The 17,942-nt window shown below is 40.4% G+C and overlaps 1 protein-coding gene across 1 annotated transcript in view; it reads left to right on the forward strand.

The window, feature by feature from the left end:
• The first annotated feature begins 1,876 nt into the window (after positions 1 to 1,876).
• The window catches only part of LOC120789093 (nesprin-2), an 88,242-nt gene continuing 72,176 nt past the window's right edge, over positions 1,877 to 17,942 (forward strand). Inside the window, exons 1-26 of the mRNA XM_040125586.1 lie at positions 1,877 to 1,976; positions 5,146 to 5,207; positions 7,280 to 7,375; positions 7,511 to 7,588; positions 7,674 to 7,766; positions 7,971 to 8,167; positions 8,304 to 8,503; positions 8,940 to 9,040; positions 10,105 to 10,218; positions 10,317 to 10,454; positions 10,712 to 10,876; positions 11,118 to 11,230; positions 11,357 to 11,525; positions 11,810 to 11,906; positions 12,020 to 12,225; positions 12,320 to 12,472; positions 12,781 to 12,918; positions 13,076 to 13,177; positions 13,436 to 13,603; positions 14,035 to 14,193; positions 14,284 to 14,802; positions 14,887 to 15,066; positions 15,370 to 15,504; positions 16,000 to 16,155; positions 16,294 to 16,460; positions 17,154 to 17,481. Coding sequence (XP_039981520.1) covers positions 1,901 to 1,976; positions 5,146 to 5,207; positions 7,280 to 7,375; positions 7,511 to 7,588; positions 7,674 to 7,766; positions 7,971 to 8,167; positions 8,304 to 8,503; positions 8,940 to 9,040; positions 10,105 to 10,218; positions 10,317 to 10,454; positions 10,712 to 10,876; positions 11,118 to 11,230; positions 11,357 to 11,525; positions 11,810 to 11,906; positions 12,020 to 12,225; positions 12,320 to 12,472; positions 12,781 to 12,918; positions 13,076 to 13,177; positions 13,436 to 13,603; positions 14,035 to 14,193; positions 14,284 to 14,802; positions 14,887 to 15,066; positions 15,370 to 15,504; positions 16,000 to 16,155; positions 16,294 to 16,460; positions 17,154 to 17,481 — 4,110 coding nt within the window. The 5' untranslated portion in view covers positions 1,877 to 1,900. The remainder of the gene's footprint in view (positions 1,977 to 5,145; positions 5,208 to 7,279; positions 7,376 to 7,510; positions 7,589 to 7,673; positions 7,767 to 7,970; positions 8,168 to 8,303; positions 8,504 to 8,939; positions 9,041 to 10,104; positions 10,219 to 10,316; positions 10,455 to 10,711; positions 10,877 to 11,117; positions 11,231 to 11,356; positions 11,526 to 11,809; positions 11,907 to 12,019; positions 12,226 to 12,319; positions 12,473 to 12,780; positions 12,919 to 13,075; positions 13,178 to 13,435; positions 13,604 to 14,034; positions 14,194 to 14,283; positions 14,803 to 14,886; positions 15,067 to 15,369; positions 15,505 to 15,999; positions 16,156 to 16,293; positions 16,461 to 17,153; positions 17,482 to 17,942) is intronic.

Below are 17,942 nucleotides of genomic sequence, written 5' to 3' on the forward strand. Positions count from 1 at the left end.
GCCACCATAATAGTTTTCACAAAATGCTGATTTAGTCCCCATAAATACATTCAAATTAGGGCCGTGTCCAATTGGAGGGATTGGTCAGCCGTCTACAAACTCAAAATGTTTCTGGGCATTATGTGCAGGTGGCCAATAAGTGTTTCTCGGTTTCATCGTATTGGACTTTTAGTGAGTCACACTGGCTACAAGTTTTTAGGTAGACAATAACTGATCACTGAAAAAATGTTATAATTACTCAGGTAGCACACTTATCTCTTCATAAGTCAAAATAGCCAGATACAAAACTGCCATGTGAGGGGGAGTAAGAGTTGCTAAGAGTTTGATGACTGTCACATACTTGTTTGTGCTACTAAAGCTGATACCAGTTTCCTTTAATTACTGCTTTTACAAAAAAGTCAGTGGACATTCACTACAATAATCTTTTAGTGTGGAAAAACTCCCTGCTTCACTTTCAGTTTCAGTCACACACTCCTTACTCCATGCACCTTGCCTGCTTTTCTTCCAGAGGAACAAATAACTATCTCATACCCTGGTCTGCTTTTATTCACTATTTTGTTCTGCTACTGCCATAACTGAGGTGGGAATTAGAGGTCAGGGTGCAGCTGCCGCATGGCACACAGATTGTCCACCAGCTCTGTCTGCTCACCATAGTGAGACAACAAATAAAACACTGGCACTACTCTCAAGGGTAAAAATGGCATTGTGTAACAACCTCTACTGCTCATGCTTCCTCTTTCTCTTCAGGTGAAACAAATAAATAACCTTAAGTAAAGAGATATTTTACAGTCTAAATTCAATTGTGAGCATCCTGTTCAGGTCAAGAATTTGAAAAACACGTGCTCCCGGTGATCACTTACTTAAACTGTAATGAATTATACTGAAATTATAATTGAAAAGTCTTAACAGATTGTTATGACCCAATATGAAACTTACTGTGAAAAGTGAAAGGAGAAATAAATATTTATGAAGTACTGTTTACTGGAGAGTTGTTCTGGAATTACCCCTAAAAGGAGAGTGAAACAGTTTCACATTCATGCATCAAACCGAAGATCTTTCCCAGTGTTGTTTCCTTCTTTCTGTAACTTTATTGCAATAGCATACAAGAAAATCCAGGAAAAGATGACAAGATAAAATACATAAGTAGAGGCACTTGTGACAACTTCTGCTTTTGCAAGCAAAGCTGCAAACCAAAGGAGTCGTCTCTGGGATTTGTCAGGATATGATTACTTTTTAGGCAAACGGTACTAAGTTTGTATGGGAGCCTGCAGGAGTGATTTGGGCCGGCAGTGAGTGTGGGCGGGACTTTCCACTCTTTTTTGTCCTCCCGCTCTGATAGGCAGGAGGCACCTTGTTTCATTTAGGAGCACCTAAAGGCAAAGCCCCTATTTGAAGGCTCTGAACACAGTGAATTGAGTTGTGCTAATATTAAAGGACACGGCTGAGGAGATTTACTGTACACTGTTCACACTCTACTGGCTCCTCCATTGTAATATGCACTACAGTAGCTGTCTGCGGTGACTACAGCCCTGCTACAGGTATGCTGATTTGACCAGGCCATCTATTTTTGTATATCTACATTATGTCAGTGTGCTACGGTCTCCTTCCATACAGTATCATTCCTCCTCTGTGAGCTCTTTGTTTGAGTGTTTGCATGTGTGTACTTGCATCTGACTATGTGCGTTTGTGGTAATGTGGGGTGTGGATTGGCATGTTTTTAATGTGACTAATCAGGCAGTGGAGGCAGCTTACAAAAATGTTTTGCAAAAAATCTTTGACACTGCAGTATTCTCTTTTTATTCAATTTTTGTTCTCGTGGATTTCTCTTGAGTAGATAATTTACTAATCCATGTCTCCTGAATCTTTCTGAGGTCGATTTCGTGCCGTGGTTGGAGACAAAATGGCTTCAGGTGGTGCAGAAGAAGACGATGGAGGCATTCCATTGGACATTGACAACGTGCACATGCTCCTCCAAGGTCAGTCTATTCCTGTACTTTTAGAGATGTTGTGACATGTGATGTGCTGGAGTGGGGAACCACAGTGTTGGCCAACTATCTGGGGTCAACTACTCTTCAAATAATAATAATATTCGGTGGAAAATAGAAAATGTTTAGGGAAAATACAAGGTAATAGGATCTCGTGGAGATTCTACTTTCCTGTATTTTTCATAATCTTAATCTTAAATTACGTATGTGTATGAATTCATAACTTAAAGACCAAATTAAAAAGAAAGTGACAAAGACAGATAACTGTGTGGGTTTTCAAAAAAAGTTATAGGGAGTCCAGTGCCCAGAAAAGACAGTTATATAATATGAAGTCAGCACACTGTTAAAGTCATCAGGTCTTAATGCTGTCTTGTTAGTGTTTGGTTATTTGGTTGAAGTTTGATGAGTCCAGTCTTGTCCATACTGGACACGGCGCTGACTCAGTGTTGTCCGTTTTATTTGGCAGCTCTGTTTTTGTTTGCTATTTGTGGAGATTACGTCGTAGACATTTAAAAAGCTCTACCACCTGACACACACAGAAGAGGGCCCTTGTGATGCCCCAAATCCAGTATGTGACCAGGTCCACTATGTTATTAAAAGGGATTTTTGCAGCTTCTTTATTTTCACCATTGAATAGACTCATGGCTCGTGTCTGGCATAACGTTATAAACTCTAATGCAGAGAAACAGTAAATATCATCCAGTGTCTTTACAAATGCTTGCATAATGTCAATTTTCTATGGTATATAGATCCATTTCAATTCTCATTTTTAGTTTCATATAGTCTCTGTCATTCATGTTGTTTTCAGTTTCATAAAATCCCTGTTTTTTGAAGAGACAGTGAAGAATTTTGTTGTTCAAGCCCTTCATGTTGAAATGGGAAAATCTGAAATGTCTGGTCCACACCATCAAGTGTGTGTGTGACTCATTTATCAAGTGAAACATTTATTCTTTTGGTCAAGCTGGTCTTTAATTACATGCTTAATCGCTTCTCTTGTCCTTTGAGCTTGATCATCAAAAGAAATTGGCCTTGTTATTTCACATAGCATAACTGCTGCTCTGTGAATGTGTAATGATGGCTATCGTCACTGAAAATTACTTTGAGAGTCACCACATTTATTGATCGGACAAATATTTTGTAATTAGAACGCGATGGTGCTCGCAACTTCGCTATCTCAAATACGAGCTTTGAGCAAATCTTGTATTGGTGAAAATGTACAGCCCTTTTAATTAAGTGTTGAATCTCTGTAAGCGATGCACATATTAAACGGGAAGGAATCTTGCCAATATGTTTTGATAATATTTAATTTATAAATATCCATTATTTAATGTTACTGCGTGTGCTGCGTGTGTTACTGTGTGCTGCGAACGTGTTCATTCATAAGTGTCCAATACCGGTTACTGTATGTGCTTACACTTTTTTAAAAAATAAGGATTGTGCTGTGCATCAGGGAATATCTTACATAAGCAGTTTTGAAATTAGTTGATTGTTTATAAACTTCTGCAAAAGCTCCATGATTGTAATTTGACGCGAGACAAAAAAAACATATTTGACTGAAGCCGTCTTACAATGTCCTGAGACCAAGAAGTTATTCTTAATGCGTTGAAGAATCTCACTCCTGTTTATACGGGCCACGTCCGGTGAACTGGGTGGAGTTGACTGATGAAAATACTCAGGAGTTTCCTGGCCTGGCAGGCTCTTGAACAAACAGCGGAGCCAGTGAGTCAGATTCGTGGCCAAATCTGATATCAGCAAGTCAGTCCATGAATCTGAGTGTGACTGTGTGCTTTTCTGATTGACAAAACAGCAAGCTCCTTTATTTATTATAGACTGAATCATAAAATTTTCCCACCAGCTTGTTTGTAATCATAGAAATGTTTGGTCAGCAGGAGACTTGAATGTATAATTTTCGCGGGTCATGCTTAATTGCAGCACAAACCCAGAACTTGTCATCGAAGCCTCATGTGAAACCAACATTGCACATAGATACGGAAAGTAGTGGTTAAAGGTTTATGAGAGTGACGCTGGCAGAATCATCTAATTATGAGCAGCAGCCAACTTTTTATGCTTGATACAGTTCATACAATTAATCTAGAAATACTAGCAAGAATAATTAATTATTCTACTGACAAGTTTAATTAAAGTAACAAATTCATCATGGCTGTGAGTGTGTCTCTGTGTACGTGTGTGTGTGTATATGTGCGTGTGTGTGTGCGTGTGTGCGCGTGTGAGTGTGTGGTTGCCTCAGTATCTATGTCTGTCAGTGTCTTGGAAGCCATCCTGTTGCCAGATTCCAACCTTACTTCATCTTAAAGAGGAAGCCTTTCACTCCAGGGTCATCCAGTGGGAGAGAGGGCGAGTTTTATGTTGTTTAAGTGGTCGATCTCCTCAGTTGTTGTACATGGGTCGACTGACTATTGGTTATAAGAATGGCGAGTCGAGAGGCCCTTCAGTGGTCTGATGTTGGTGAGTAGCTTTCAACCTCGCTGTAGCTCAAATCTCGGTTTCCATGGCTGTTTACCTTACCAGAGTGTGTTCCACGCAGAAGTCAAGGAAAGCACAGGTTGTTTTTGAGGAATGTAGTGTAATGTATTTGACACAGTCTTTTGATGCAATAGCTGGTGGTTTTCAGTACAGCTGGAGCTGGAACTGACCCTTCACAGAATTACAAAAACAACAGATTTATGTTTAACGCTCTGCCAGTTTTCTGCAAGGGATGAATGGAATTTTTGTATAAATCAACGTTTGACTATATTTGCATTGCTCTTTTCAGGAAAAAGCAAGAGAGCATTCATCTAAGTGTGCATCACATGTTTTATTTTTAACTAAACATATGCATGTGATTAAACCAACATGAGAAGACGTAATTGGACTGTCATATTAATAGGACTGAGACATCCCAGAGATGCCCTTCATTAATTCATTACTGTATGTAACTATAGTGTGTGCTGCGGTCAAGTTGTCAAACACAGTCTTCCAACATTCAACAGAAATGATCAATTTTTAATTCATATTATGTTTTCATTAAATTACAGCAATATATTTTGGTGTCCAGTACACCAATACTGTAATAATGCCAGAAATCAGAAACCACCACATTTAAATACATCTTGTACTGTATGTGTATAAATAACAGTTTATTTCTCTGTTTCCCAAACAGTGGAGCATGAACAGATTCAGAAAAGAACTTTCACCAACTGGATAAATGCTCAACTCGCTAAGGTATGTGAGGATAGCATATTTGTGTGTGATGCTCATAGTATAAATTTAATGCATTTGGAAATGGAAACAAAACACTAAAGCCACCTCATTTTGGGTAACATATAAATATAAACGTATATATTTGTAAAGATAAAACTGCTCCTGGAGCAGTGGTTATGGCTTGGACACAAAGTTGATCTCTTATTGGATGTCAAAGCATTTTTTCTTAATGTAGGTATTATCAGACAGCTGATATTTAAAAAAAAAAAATTAAAGCCTGGTGCTATATCAAAGTAACCCCTGTACAAAAGTTAACATTCAGTTATCAAAAATATTTTTTTTTATTCTGGAGAATATTTTTATGACAGTTGGAGTTTATTAAAGAATATAGTGGAGAGATGCAGGAGAAATAATGTAGGACGGGACTGACGAGAACAAACCTTCAAGGCTGCAGGTGTATATGCTATTTGCAGCCTGGAAGAAGGAAACTTCCTTTTACATGTGTTGTGTGACTTCATTTTTCCTAATACTTAAAATAGTCTACCTGTGGTTGTTTTATTTTTATGCAAGTTTTATAGGAGGTTTGAGTATAGTTTGTGTTGCAAATAGTCAAAAAACCTACATTTAATGTGGGCCATGTCTTAAAACTTGATCAAAAGTGCTGCTTCAAATTATGCTTTTAAAATGGTTTTTGAATTTTAGGACTCGGTGTAATTACAGTTGGACTAGAATGAGTGGCGACAAATGAAACCTTTTTCGAAAAACCTAAAGAGTGCTGAAAAATGGCACGACGTCGTACTATGGTTTGATTGTAAATGATAAGAAGCAATCTATAGAGTGTAACATGCTGACTCACCGGTCAGACAAGGAGGTGCAGTGAAGCAGCTCGCCCTGGATCTCGTTGGAAAGAGACCTTGAGCTGCCTGTGACATTCGCCTGGAGTATAAATAGTGCTTCAGCGGAGCAGAGCAGCACGAAATCTGAACCCAGCCACCTCTTCGTAACCTCATGTCCATATGACTGCACTCTGACGCCAAAATCACTCGTTCATAACTTTCCATCTGTTACACCAATCTGAGTTCACTTACAACTGCCAACAGAAAATATTATCAAGGACGTTGTTCACTGTTGTGACTCAGCCTAAAGCTTTGACCCAGACACAACTTTTTTTTGAACGAATCTAAGAGAGTTTCAGTTGAAGTTTTGGTTGAAAGAGAGAGTTTGTAGACACTGTTCTTTAGGGTTATGGGGGGATTTGGAAATGTGGTATGTGGAGCATTTTAAAAAGTATGTCATTGCCCAATAAATGTTTATATGCAGTATTTTCATAATTACAATAAAAGCATAAGACCAGGTCAAATTGTCTAAAAACCTCTATATTACACAAATGGTAATGTTAGTTTTAAGTGTTTCCCACACTGTTGGCCAATTTCCCATAAACGTTTTTTATTAGGTTTCTGTTTTGGTTCACTAAAGGGTAAAGAAACAACAGAAATTATTTTTCCATCAGCCTTTTACTCCTTTTACCATGACCTGAGGAAGCTCCGAACAACTTCCTGTTTTATATAAAATGATGCAGCAAATTTCCAACCAAATATGACACCGTGACCCTGGGTTATATACATAACCCTGTCTAATTTGTTATCTATGTGGTATTTATATTATGTCCCAGATGATTGTGGTGTGATTGATTATGTGTTATTGCCTGTAGCACATTTGACAAAAATGTTAGGGTGGTTGCTCTCATGGCAAAAAAACTGCACAGCTTAGACGCTTTTGTAAACTCTGCTGCTTCCTGTTTTGAGGTTTTAATGGAAATAAATGAGAACAGTGCATAAGAGGAGAGGTGCAATAGATTTTTATTGTGCTTTCAAGCAAAAAAAAATTAGGCTATGTATAAGAAATTATCTAAGTGCCGGTACTAAGTCACACCCGCTGTATGTATCTGCACACAGACTGTAGTTGGTGTAACTAGTAAAATCAATGACGGACAATAGATTTCACATGAGCGCAACCACTACTTCATTTTGATGTGCTGTGCAGCTGGATATGCAGTATAAATCAGTCAGAGTAAATTTTGTGCATTGTTACAGAGATGCCCGCCCTCATTTGTATCAGACCTGTTTTCTGACCTCAGAGATGGGTCACAGCTGCTTGACCTGTTGGAGATGATGAGTGGTCAGTCTATGGTGAGTTACTCCAGTGTATTTCTGATATCACTGAGTGAAGTATTGGGTTGGGAAAAAGGCGAAACAGCACAAAAAAAAATGTTGAAATGAATGTTATTATCACAGTGAAGCTGATGTTATAATTTGTCTCCATAGAAGAGACAAAGGGGCCATGGGGTTTTCCAGCAGAGGGCCAACATTGAGACAGCACTCAATTTCCTCAAGAAAAAATCTGTAAGTTTTCACACTTAAAAAAACTCACTATCTGAAACTGTAATGCTTTTTATTGTTAACATTTGTTGTGGTTTGGTTGGTGTAGATCAAACTGGTGAACATAAACATCCCAGATATCATAGATGGACGACCCTCGATCATCCTCGGCCTTGTATGGACCATCATTCTCCACTGTCATGTGAGTACCAGTAGGAAAAGTTAAATATTAAAGCCACTTTATATTACTCTACTACTGCTACTGCTATTGTGAGAAAGATGTAGGAGGAGAAACAGAAGAAGAAACACAAGCAACAACATGTTGTGAAGAATTGTTATTTCTTAAAAAATTCTTATATGAAGATACATTAATAAACAGCATGTTGTTTCACTATCTCCATCTTAGATTGAGGAGCTGGCCAGCGCTCTCTCCTTCAGCTCTCGTCATTCCTCTCTTGACTCTCTGGCCAGCCTGGACTCCTGGTCCGGTAGCCCCATCCCAGCTAGTCCAGTCCCTGCAGGCCGGACATCTCCCCTCCACAGACGCTTCAGAATATCCGCCAAGAAGGCCCTGCTCATGTGGGTCAGGGACCAATGCCAAAGGTGGGTTTTTAAGCATATACTTAAATGCTTGAAACACAGGCATGTCGGTTGATAAATTGAAAAAAACAAACAAAACAAAAACGGGATAAGTCTCTTTTTTCTGTTTTATTTTCTTACTTTCATTGTCTGTCTGCAGGGTTGGTAGCTCTGTCAGCGTGAAGGACTTTAAGTTGAGCTGGAGAAGTGGAGAGGCCTTCTTGGCCATCCTATGTTCGCTCAGACCACAACTGGTTGATCTCTCACTGGTCCAGTTCAGAAGCAACCAGGAGAACCTGGAAGAAGCTTTTCACCTGGCCGAGAGGGAGCTCCACATCCCCCGCCTGCTGGAGCCCCAGGGTAAGGCTAATGAGATTTTACATGGCGTTTCACAGGGATGTTTGTTATATTTCTGGCTAACAAGTAGAATAACAGACTACTGAAACCACTCACTCCAAAAAATTAGAGGACATTTAATTAGCTTTTGAGACTCTAAATTCTTCTGGATTCATAACAAATTATTTAAAATTAACTTTACTTTGTTTTTCTAGTAGGTATAACTGTTAATTTGAGTTTTGTGGTAGCAACAGAAAAGCAGGAATAAACAATTTAAAGATTTACTGCTGTTGGGAAGTACTGAGAAAGGGTCAAACTTTTATATTTCAGTGTTTACTGACATATTAGAGTCTCGAGCAGCAAAACCAAAACTGGTTTTACTTAAAGCCATTTGAGACACCATCTTTCATAATCGCAGTGGGGGTGAGTTTCTCGCTGAAAGCCTTTTCTTTCACCCCAGATGTTGATGTTAAAGACCCTGATGAGAAGTCCATTATGACATATGTGGCCCAGTTTCTACAGTACTCCAAAGACATGCCAGCACCTGATGACCATCTGCAGGTCAGCAATCTGACCCACATCTGTAATCACAGCGTCACATTCGCATCACGCCTGCTGAGTAAAAGAGAGATTTATTTCTTGGATAACTCCTACCATTGTATGCTTACTGTGATGTTTCACACCGTAAACCCAGTGTTGCCATAAAGTAGTTGTGTTCACTGATTTGCAGCGTTCTCCACAGTGGCCTTAAACAATCAGTTTACATATCTCAGTGACCCTGCTCCCCTAAAATATATTTAATCTACAAATTACATTTATGGTGCCTGCTACGCTCCTATGTCCTTTTATTCTCCTGGATCAATCCAGCCTAACAGACACATTTACATTACACCAATTTACATTAAGACATGGTGATAAATCTTTAAGTCTCCAGGTGAAGATAAGCTCCATATCCTTTTCATTTTTACTGAACTATGTTTTTACACCGGAAAATCTTCAGAATTAAACCGCAGGTCTAGTGTTACTGTTTCAGTTGGGTGTTTTACTAGCTGTTCTAGCCCCTGCTGCTTATATTCCCTGTCTGATCTTGAACCCACAATCCCCTGCATGAAACCTTCAACCCTTTGTTTTCATGCTCTCTTCTGGTGGCGGTGGCGTAGCTGTTCCCTCTGGATCAGCCCTCCTGCTTCTCACCTGTGGATTTGCCCGCACACTTCACTCCGGCAATTGCTGTCACACCATTACGCCAGGTAGCTACGTACCAAGCAAAGAGTTCCTTCATCAGAAGTCTTTCTCTCACCCACTAGTTTGCATTAATTGTGCACACTTTTATTGCCGAACAATGCAGTTGCACGTGATTGATATTTATCAGATGCATGGCTGTTCCTGCCGACGATTTTTCTTATCTCTAAATTTGAAATTTCCAGCTGTTTCCAGGGGTCTAAAATCTCTGTTCTATCAGAGCTGAAACGTAGTTGAGGTTAACTGTTAGGTCTGTATGAGTACGGCACATACTTCATGTATTTATCCAATGATTGTGACTCATTAGCACGGTTATTCACCTTGGTTAGCACTCTTATAGCAACAAAATGTAGTTGTTGACAGTTTCGATTGGAAAACTTTAGGTCTCTCCAAGTGAGCGAGCACAAGAGGTGACTTGCTGGCTGCAGCAGGCCTATCAGGACCTGTCAGAAGCGTGGACGGCTACAGAGAATTCAAGCTACATGGAAAAATATCGGGTAAGTGCAGAACACAAGAATTGAAGGAAGAAAACATTCACGGGTGTGTATTTTTTTGTATTGTTGTACAGTGATTGCAGCTGTGTTTGGTTCACCAGGTGTTCCAAACTTTCACTGACTCCTTCACTGAGCAAAGGAGACCTGTAATGACCCTCCTCGCTGCCATAGGACGCTGCCCTGAGCTCAGTCGAGAGCAGCGTGCTCTCAGGGTAGCGTGGGATGATCTGGAGGAGGAGGTGAGGCCACTCTGGCCCTGTTCTTATATTTTTGGTGTTCATGAATTTGTGAGGGAGTAATTTATCATGATGCAATATGGAATCAGTGAGATAAAATGTGAAAAGCATTTGCTTTTAGTCTGAGAAATGGCTCTGCCCGAGTCGCTTCCTTTATCTCTCTCCAGATGAGTGAGAAATGCTTACAGAGCGCTCATTAGACAACATTAGAGTGATCAGAATTTGTGCTTATATCTGTGTATGTGTGTGTCATTCTTCAGCTGCAGAGATGTAAAGCAGACCTGGACCTGAGTCTTCCTGCTCCTCTGGACTCAGTGGTTGTGTGGCTGCAGCGTGCAGAGGCAGCGCTGACAGAAGAGGGAGGAAGGGTGAAAGATCATGCGGATGCTGCTAAAGAAGCAAGAGCTCAACAAGACACCCTAAAGGTTACTTTTATTTTGAAGCTACAGAAGAAATTTGATCTTTCCTGTTGTCAAAAATCAAAAATGTACATTTTTCTTGTTTTCTGAAACTCTGAAACTATCTGAAATGATACATAGACTATAGGACAAGAGTGATGCAGACTTACAGTGAACAGGCAACATAACAATATCTCAGGACCTTGAAACTTGACATTTTCATTATCTAGTTTCTGTGCTTATAACATTGTTTACTGGTTTTCTTTAGACTGTAATCAAGGAGATGAGCCACCATGTCCAAATCCTCGATGACTACCACAGCACCGATGGCTCAGGGAACGTGGTAGTTCCCGTTGAAAAGTTTGATGAGATAAGACGACGGTACCTGACATAATTGTTCAAAGTCATAAATCTTAAAATCACTGATAATAAAATAATCCACAGTAGCTTCTTTTGTACCAATAATCTCACTAGATAATGTGGTGATACTTTTTCATTTGAAAACAGTGTGACCCATGTCAGAGTCACAGCCAAATATCAAGGGATCAAGTTGGAATACCAGGAATATCATCTCACTGTATTGGACCTCCTGAAACGTTTCAATGCTAAGATCCAGACCTGGCAAACTCCTTACAGATCAAAGGAGGCCGTGCATGTGCTTCTGCAGGACTGGCATGTGAGTGTATATCCAAAAGAACAAGAGTTACACCTGTTACGAAACGTGGTATTGTCAGCCGAAATAATGGCAGAGTAAATTGGAGATAGTAATATCAATAAAATTCTGACAGCCTAATCGACAAAGCCTTTTATGAGCTAATTTTCCATGGATTTAAGGAGAAATATTTCACTCCTGGCTTTCATTTGCTCTAATTAGAATTTGTTAACCCTACCAATTTATCTTGTAAATTATACCTGCAGAAAATCAGCAACAGTGATGACTTTTGTTTGTTTGTTCTCTAGGAAACAGTGGAGCGCCAGGGCACGCTTTTGATTCTTACGGACACTCTGCAAAACCTGAAGGAGAAGGCAAACACTTACACCAGCAAGGCAGCCCTAGGTATGAGCTAAATGTGTGTCTATGATAGGAGTTCTGTAAGCAGAAAATAGCTTAATCTCAAAGATTTTTTTTAAAAGGCAAAGCTTGACTTCCGCCCACCCCTCACTCCCCAGGTGACGATTCCCAGCTTGTTAATCGTCAGGTGAAGGAGGCAGAAAGTGAAGCTGAATTGGTCACACAAGCCGTGACCGCCGTGAAAGGGATGATGGAGAGAGTGGTGTCTGCGTGGGAGACTTACAACAAGTGCCTCGCCTCTCTAAAGGCATGGCTGGCACAGACTACACAGTCACAAACCCAGTCTCCCGCTGTGGGGACGCAGGTAATCTGTACGACTCTCACTGGGAGGTCCAGCGTTTACAATGAAACCGCGTAGCTGTAGGAAACGTTTTTATTCTTCGTTTTGGTTACCGCAGGATATGAGCGAGTGGGCGTCATGTCAGGCTAAGCTAAATGAGGTGGGGAACTTGCTTATTGAAGTGACAGAAACTTCAACCAGCCGCACTCTGGCCCAACAACTCAGCAAGGTCAACATGCAGTGGGCTGAATGGATGAAGAGAACAAAGTTTGTAAGTTTGCAAGTTTTCATTGTTCTTGCCACAGAGACTTTTCAAGAAGGGATAGTTAAGTTTAAAGGAATGCAAAGGATTTTGAATGTTCATAATTTCCAGAATTAATCTGAAACTGTTAAAACAAAGACCTATTTAAATAGTGTTGCAGTTTTTTCATCTGATGAAGATTACACACTTTTTATTTATTTTATTTTGTATGGGACAAACAAAATGTGACATGTGAAAGGTAACTTACACGGGCATGGGAGTAACAGAACATGCAGGCATTAGTAGAGGCTGCCAGACATGAAGCATGTCTTTCTTAGGAAGTATCATCGGAGCCCAGTGTCGGTCCCCCGTGTCTCCAAATGTTGCATTCACTGACCCAGGAGGCCAGCTGGCTGCTGAGAGAACCACTGGATGTGGCCTCTGTCCCACTGAAGGCTAGCAGACAGAAACTACAGGTTGGCAAACTTACACAGTAACAAAAGGATCGGTAGATAAAAACCAGCAGCAAAATATACACAAAATTTTAAAATTTTTCTATGCCTGGTCTAGTCTTTTTTTTTTTTTTTTTTTTTTTTTACTTCTAATGGCTGCAACTACTTTTGTTTTTATCAGCTACTGAGTAAAAAGATGGCAGGAGTGGACATGTCATCTCTCAGTTCATCCCAAGACTTTCAAACAAGCCACATAAAGAACCTCCAGCAAACTCTCCCACAGGTACTCTCCTGTAAAAACTCACTGACAAATTCCATTCCTTTTTCCATTTAATGACTAAACCCATTCTGAAGACAGGCTTTATTAAACCAGTGCACAGGCAACATTCTGCAAATCCAGTGCTGTCCAAATATTAGGAGAGACTGCAAAGAAACGCTGTGTTTATCACTGACATTATCCTGTGCCCATTGTCCCCTCTCCTGTGTTGTAGCGTGGCAAACCAAGGGTGAGGGTTCAGTCCTTATTGCTTGTATTTGACAGATGCTGGCTGAGGCAGAGAGGATCTGCGGGGAGCTGCAGCAGGCTGCATCTAGGCTAGAGGGCCGTCTGGCTGAGCTGGACCACTGGAGCACAGATGCCCTGGACTGCTACCAGCACCTAAAGGATAAAGAGCACGGACGACGCTCTGCACAGGACTCTACAGCCAAAGTCAGCAAACCGAAACTTTTTTCTCCGTCTAAATAGGCCTTTTTTTTTTTTTAGTGTTAAAGTCACCATAAAAGATCCTCGGGCCCTTTCTCAAAAGGGATTTGTGAGGATTGTTTACATGCAGATTGCAAATGATGGTAGCATTACAATTCACAAATGGTTATCGCTGGCAAATTGCAGATAAGTTTGAGAGTCCTGCAGGTCTCTGGTGCATCTTTTTCTACATACCCTAACATGGGACTCATCCTGGGTAGCAGGTGGTGTCCGTGCACACTGAAATAGTGTAACACTGGGTTAGAGTGACTCAGGGTAAATATAAAGCATAAACGTGTCCTGTGGAGTTGTAAAACTATGCTAATATTTGGTTTAGGTCCTTAAAATTAAACAGTACAGTACACACAACCCAGTATAGTCTTTGTAATCCTTTCTAGGCGCTGATCTCTCGAGGCTTGCAGCTGGAGAACCAGGTTGTAACTGAGGGAAAGGATCTGCAGGACTTGGTCGCACAGGTGCAGAGAACCTCTCCTCTGCAGCACCTCAGTACCTCTGGGATGCAGGACAGGATCTCAGAGACAGTTTCCCACTGCCAGGTAAGTTAAATTAGTGTATTGCAACTGTTTTTTCAGTTCCTCAACAATTACTCATATTCATGAGATTTGTATATTTTTCATTTTTTTTAGGAGATTCTTGGCATGTTTAGATCCCTTGGGTTTAAGCGACATATGGATGAAGAAGTCCATCGGACACAGAGACAGCCAGAGACAGGGTTATTTGTTGTGGCCAGAGCCAAACATGTGGACCAGACTGGGAATGTTAAGCTGCAAACCCAGGACCCGAGTGAACTTTCACCTCAGATTCAATGTAATACGCATCAGCATAGGACAACCTATTTCCAGGGTTGGCTTAAAAACCAACACATGAACACACTAGATGAAACAACCATCGTTATATCCCCTGTCGAAATCCAAATGCTCCCTCAGCCTTTGAGGGAACCAGTACCTCATTTTCACTCATTTCTTGCTCAAAGTGTAAAAGAAGCTGAATCTAAGCCCGTGATTCAGCCTGGGTCATTTTCCGAATCCCATGCTCAAGCTTCAAGTTTGGGTCAAGATCATCAACCTTTACCTTCTTTGACCCAAAGTGCTGTTGGAATACCATCTCAAAAAAGTCTGCTTCTGTCTAAACATGTAACAGGTACAGTAACAGAGGAAAAGGAAAGCTCACCCCCCTCGCAAACTCACAAATCGAAATCCAGAATAAGAGGGCTACCAAACACTCTACAGATTAATAAAACATCTCCACGGCCGCCAGTTATGGTTCTCAGTGAAGTTCATTCAAAAGCTCAGTCAATGGCAAGAAGCAGACTGGAGAAGGCCAGGGTTCATCTGCAAGGACGCATCCAGCAAGCCATCAAGTTATTTGGTTGGATAGAGATTTCAGAGTCACAAGCCAAGAAGAAACAGGTACAGTTTTAAACATTAAAGGGACATCACTAATCCTAACTGATTTTTTCAAACTTGTGAAAGTCTTTCGAGACTTCATTTTTCAATTATTATAATTTGCCAAAAATACACTGTCTACCTATTTCTTGCTTATTAAATGCTCAAAACAGAAGCTTGGTTATTTTTAACAACATCCAGACCCTACAAATCCCAAATTTAATTTCAGAATCAGGACACATTCTTTAAAGGTCTATGGCGTTTCACTTTGTGTTGCTGCCAGCTTTGTTTGCGCGTGTTTGTCTAGCTGTGTGTCTTTCTGTGCAGCGGGCCTTAAAGACTCTGCAGCCTGTCGTCCTTGACGAGTTCCTGGATGCAGTGGAAGGCTATGGGGCCTTCTGCTCCGGTCCCCAGCTCCAGGACTTGATGCTCCTCTCTGACTCGGTCAGAAAGCAGTGGGAGGTATGAAAGAGAGTCTATAAGAGGCTGATGCACCCACCAGCAAAGGTTAAGTCAAAGACAGGTTTTAATGTAACCTAATGTAAATTCTTTAACCAAATACCAAAAGAATTCAAAAACACACCTTAAGCTTTCCTTTTTTTTTTAATCTACTAAGTGAAGCTTAATAGGAATTGATTTGGGTTAGGTATGTTTCCCATTGAATTCTTACATTTCTGTTGTTATAAGGTGATAAACATTATTTTGCATAGGTTGTGTCACCATAATCACAAATCAAATGATATTTTTATACAGTGTAAAATTATATATTTTGATGGTAACTTTGTCTCTAAAGGTTTTTTTTTTAATACTGGTTTTACTTTTTGTGTTCTCCTGGATTCATCCAATATTTTAAAGACCTTTAAATCATTACAACTTGACATAACTAACATTTTTCTTACAAATTTCTCTTAAAAAATTTCCCTAAAGCAAGTTTGTGCTTGTTTGTGCCACACTCAGGATGTACGCAGAGAAATGGCTGCCTTTGTTCCCATCATATGGTCTAAGATCAGAGAAGGAAAGCAGGCATTTTCTGTTGTGCAAAGTAAAACGCATACTAACACTCTCCATGAAGCTACTGACCAGACTGACCATGATGCTTTGCAGCAAAAACAGGTACTTGCATAACCCTGTAACATAGCATTAACATCTGACTGTACTGTGTGGCAAACTCTCTGATTTTGACAAAAGATCAGATAGCAAGACAGAAAGATTCTTGATTCCAGTTTCTCAGAGGTTCGCCTTCCTCCCCAGGCCGTCATGGACGGAGCTGCATCTGTTGAGGCACGGTTTGAATCGCTCCAAGAGCTGTGTGAAGCAGTGACAGCAAGTAAATCATCCTGCCTGGCAACAGACCAGCTGAAGGAGTCAGATGAAGCACAGGAAACACAACCCAGTGACACAGTGCTCCCAGCGCGCACGTAAGATAATGCTAATGTTAAGAAGGAAATAATAAAATCCACATTCCTTATGTGTATATCCACTTTGTCTGTTCTGCTCTGAAGCAAAGTTTATGCATGCCATTCCCTCAGTCTTGAATAGTCTTGTTTGGATTTACTATGGTTTGGATCTATAATTCTGACAGATGTCGTGTGATACCCCAAAACATGCTCAATGTAAGCCCGTGATTTCCACTCGGAAACGCCATGCAGTCATTGAAAAGTCCTTGAATTTGATCTCATTAAGTATACTCGTATTAATGTAAGGGTTGACTTGTGCATGATGGGAACGTCTTTCCTTATCTTTCTGGTTAGACAGTTCTTTAGTGCATCTACAAATAAAATTCAGTTCATATTTCAGATAAAAGCTCAATTTATTAAAAAAAAAAAAAAAGAGTTTTCACAAAACAAGCTTGGGTCATGCCAAAGCCAGTCAGTGGGAGGTAGAACGTCAAACTGTAGGAAGAGCGTTAGACTTCAGTTTAAGATATTAAAATTTGGACAGAAATAGAAAAAAACTGGAACCGCATCATTCAATTGAAGCAGACAGCTTATTTCATAACAACTGTCACTCTGTAATCCTTTGAGTCTACTAATCTTAATGAGATGCCTGTTGCACTGGTTCTAACTGACTGGCCCTGACCTCCCCCTGATGAACGTTTCTTAACTCAGCAGGGGACGGCAGCTTGGGGGAAACACCCCGCTGAGTGCGACTGGCATGTCGGTTGACACACAGCCGAGCAACAGTCTGCCGCAGAAACAAAGCGCGGACAGCCCACAACAAGACCTCTCACCTGGGGCTGGCTCAGCGCCACTTCATGTTGATGTACTGCCACAGCGATCTGAGGACACCCCAGCAGAAAGAAAGGACAACCTGACACAACATAGAGCCTCGTGGTCGGGGCAAAATCAAAAGCCTTCACTTGGAGCACAAGAGCAGCCACTGAAAGCTCGTCTGCTGCACATCACAGAGAGCAATCAGCAGGCCCAAACTCATATACAGGTATGATGGGATCACATGACCACGTTTCGTTAGATTTTCTTTTTTTTTTCTTGATTTTCTCAGCTCCACAAGGTATTTGAGTACTTTGTGAGTTCCAAGTTGCAGTTAGAGACGATCATTTACATTTTTGAAATGTTTGAACAACTTTTTTTTTTTTAACCTAAAAATCATGTAATGTGAAGTAGTTTGAATTTTCCAGTGTCCATACTCAAAAGTAGATAACAATTTGGGACAGCCAGCTTGTTACTGTATGAGGCATGCCACACTTTTCTGTGTTTCAATCAAACTATGAGACACTTACAATTAATTATTTGCTTCAAAGAAAGAAGGAGAAAGTGTCACAGTCATAACCTCACTAGAAAAAGTGTGTGTTTTCCTTCAGTTTATCACATTACCTAACCTCAAAATGTTGCCTATGCAGCTTTGAGTTTGTTGCACATGTTAATTATCCTGAAATTAAT

This window comes from Xiphias gladius, chromosome 4 (genome assembly GCF_016859285.1).
Source record: "Xiphias gladius isolate SHS-SW01 ecotype Sanya breed wild chromosome 4, ASM1685928v1, whole genome shotgun sequence".
Classification (NCBI taxonomy): domain Eukaryota; kingdom Metazoa; phylum Chordata; class Actinopteri; order Istiophoriformes; family Xiphiidae; genus Xiphias; species Xiphias gladius.